General features: G+C 40.7%; 1 protein-coding gene across 1 annotated transcript in view; it reads left to right on the top strand.

Moving 5' to 3' along the window:
* The window catches only part of dlgap3 (discs, large (Drosophila) homolog-associated protein 3), a 54,375-nt gene that overhangs the window by 40,431 nt on the left and 10,368 nt on the right, over positions 1 to 3,576 (top strand). The window contains exon 4 of the mRNA XM_010779584.1: positions 2,608 to 2,612. Within this exon, the coding sequence (XP_010777886.1) occupies positions 2,608 to 2,612 (5 nt within the window). The remainder of the gene's footprint in view (positions 1 to 2,607; positions 2,613 to 3,576) is intronic.

The raw sequence follows: 3,576 nt of genomic DNA, 5'->3' as shown, positions 1-3,576 counted from the left end.
TTTAAAACGAACATTTACATTTTCCCCTGGAGCCAAGGTGTGGCAGCTGCCATACCTTGCCATACCCAATTGACGCCTCTGCACTAGCCCCCCGTCGACTTTCCTGAAGTACTCCCCCGTTGATAGAAATCAACACGTAATGAATTAAGACCCCACGGTTTGATGATTGATAGGTGTGTGGGCTGTCTTTCATTTTGACCCACAGAAAAATGTTATAATAAACATACAATACTGTATGTTAAATGGATATATCCGCCTTCTTTCATTTATCTTTCCATTCCCACAACAATATAAATAAAGAAATGGCATATTTTGGACATAGTTCGAATGGTGATTAATCATGATTAATTAATTTTTAAGCTGTGATTAATCTGATTAAAAATGTTAATCGTTTGACAACCCTAATTAGGAGTATACTTTTTTGTACAACATAATATATGGGATAGCACTTCCTGTTCCCTCATCTCAAAATCAATATTTTTTTAATGGGTTTTTGGTTAAATGACCGAAGTAAGGTCAGTGGATAACAGAAGCTTAATAGACTTTGACCGTTTGTTGTGTTACATAAAATGTCGGCAAATACCCACTTGCTTTTAGGTGTCATACAAATCCTGATTACTGTCAAATGTTTAAATGAGACTTCTTAAAGTCATCACCATTTCATGTTAGCTACATGGTGGTTACTTTTAGGGTATGCGACCATGGTGTGGTTTGTTGATAGCCTCAACTTAGCTTTCAACTTCTTACGATTGCATTTTTCAAAAAAAGTCTCAAAACCAAATGTAAAAATCCCATTACATTTATGTCAACGTGGAAAATGCTTCGGGTTTAGCCTACACAACAACTTTATCCCAGCACTCTATAAAGGCCAAAAAGTGGCAGTTTGGAGTGTGTATGAATATTTCTCTATGCAAAGCAGCTGAATGGTCTTTCGGCATTTATGCAAACACTACATGTGTGACGTTTGACCTTTGATCCATGCTGATGGACCGTCTGAAGGCATCCCTCTGGGCGATCAGGGTAGATTTGGGCGAGGTTTTTGGGCTGCTGTCTGAGTCAGCGCTGTCATCGTCGCCCATGGCCTTGATGTAGCTTCCGCTCCGCATGCGGCGACACGGAATCTCCCCTCCGCTGTCTGTCCCACTGCCAGCGCCATATCCCCCACCCCAATCATCTGAAGGGACCTGAGACACATCACATCCACACAAACATTCACATAGTCATGGATAAGTATAAAAAGGGCAGAGGAGCATTAATCTGGGACATACAGAGAGTAGTACAATCAAACAGCTTTAGTAGGTAGTCAGTCTCAGTATTAGAAGTATAAGTATGGGTTAAAAGTAGATTTGCATTCTTCTTCTACAAAACTGTTAAGGAAAAAGCAATTGATCACAGTGTTAATAATTAGAGTTGTGATATTGAAGGTGTTAGCACTGCACTGTTGGAAGCTTCTTCTCAATATCTGTAATTGAAGTCAAAGGGTTTCTCGAAACAGAAATATATTTCACACCTCGAACAGAAGGAGAGTGAGGAATCAGACGTACAGTCATGGCGCACATGCACACAGTGTGAAGCCTACGCACTGGCCAAGATGGCTCAAGCATGCTCATACACACAATGAGAACACACACGCACGCAAACACACACACATGAACGTTCATAGGAGAGGATGATAAAGAAGGAGAGAAAGAGACAAAGTAACTTACAGAAAGAGAGAAACTCTGACAGCTGGAGAAACACTGATACAGAGAAGGAGAAACAGCATAAGCTAAAAGCTGACGGACAGAACAAATAAAACAATGCACAAAAAAACTGGCAAAATGTAGGGGGACCGGCAGAAAAAGTGGCAGAGAGAGGCACAGACAGGTGTACAGAGAGGAAAAACAAGTAACGGAGAAGCTGAATAACAGAGTGGGAAGACATATGGGCAGATGAATGAGAATATGATGAGAAAACAAAATGAAAAAAACACAAACAGAAACACAGTCAACACAAGAAAACGACACATTGAGAATTGATAAGAAGCAATAAGATGAAACAAAAACAATTAGGTTCCCACTGTGGCCGTCATGTGAAATGTATGACTTCACCAGTCAGGACGCTTTCTTAGCTCTTCAAATGACCCCTTTCTGGCATGTTGTTGTTCTTTAAAAAAAAAAGCATAAGACCAAATCCAACTCAGTGAATTAACTGATTGTCATATACTGTCATTCCCTGCCTAAAATGTCACTAGGAAATTCCATGATATTCCAAACCATTACATGATTTTTGGGGAACATAACCAATGAAAAACAGAAAGCCAGGCAGTTACAAAGAGAGACAATGAAACACAGTTTATTTCTTTAAAGCTGCATTCAGTTGGCCCCAAACTAGAGGATGATTGGATAGATTTTGGGTCGGTTTTCTTCTCTAAAGAATTGCAGACTTCAGGCTGTCTGGATCCTGCAGTGTGAGGGGTTCTTAATGTTACCAAACTGGATTCCTCCCAATGTTGAATTGTATATATATATATATAACATGGAAATCTTTAAAAATAAGCCCTAACTTAACCTGAATACTCATTATTTTCTAAATGTTCTCACTTTGCCTTTGTGTACCTTGCTGAAGGGCAAGTAGGGTATGATGGTTTTATCTTAGCCTGGAGATGAATTTGGAGTTTATCAACCAGCAAACCAAAACAATAATTTATAAGAGGCTAAACATCACTGCAGCCCGGCTGGGAACTGCAGGGTTAGTGTCACGGGTTGAGCGAAGCAGGCAGGACCCAAATGCAGATTTCACAGGAAACACCTTTATTAAAAGGCAACAAGAAAAATACAAAGCTCTTCCCAGTGAACATAATCAACAACAAACAAGGATCTAACAAAGACAGACAGAAAAACCAGAACTTAAATACACACAGGACTAATCAAAGAAACAAGAGACAGGTGAGGAGGGAGGAGAAAACACAGGGGCACCAGGTGAACACAATCAGGAAAACAGGTAGGAGGGAACAGGTAGGAGGAAACACACAGAGAGGAAACCAAAGAGAGATCTAAACAAGACAAAACACAACGCAGACAGAAAACAAAAGACAGATCTAGACAAGACAAAACACAACACAGACAGATCGTGACAGATCTACCTACGTATACTGTCTTAATCACCTTGCATGTACAACCGCTTTGTTTTGACAACCAAGTTTTTACAAAACTGTAACTAAATTCATCTCATCATTTAAGTTTCTCATCAAACTACGTCACTGTACCCAATTAAGCATAAACCAACCATCAGGTTCCAAGCCCTTTAGGGTTATTTTCTCCCCTAAACAATGATTCTCCAACCCATGACCTTTTGAAGGCACCGCAAGTTCCAAAACCCTAACGGCCCGTCCACACAGCAGCTTTGAAAAAATCTTGAAAATCTTGGAGGTGGGCGTGTCTGANAACGTCGGTCTGTAGGAATTGTGCCAAAACTACGCCAACCAGCTGCGGAGGTGATCAGTTGTTTTAGCGCAGTTCTCCAGTGAAGGGGGGGAGAGTCTCCCTCCGCAGCTGGTTGGCGTAGTTTTGGCACAATTCCTACAGACCGACGTTA

The sequence above is a fragment of the Notothenia coriiceps genome, unplaced genomic scaffold (assembly GCF_000735185.1).
Source record: "Notothenia coriiceps isolate Sejong01 unplaced genomic scaffold, NC01 NC01_scaffold00020471, whole genome shotgun sequence".
Lineage (NCBI taxonomy): Eukaryota > Metazoa > Chordata > Actinopteri > Perciformes > Nototheniidae > Notothenia > Notothenia coriiceps.
The sequence above is the reverse complement of the archived record's forward strand: the minus strand, read 5'-3'. Positions and strand labels throughout refer to the sequence as shown.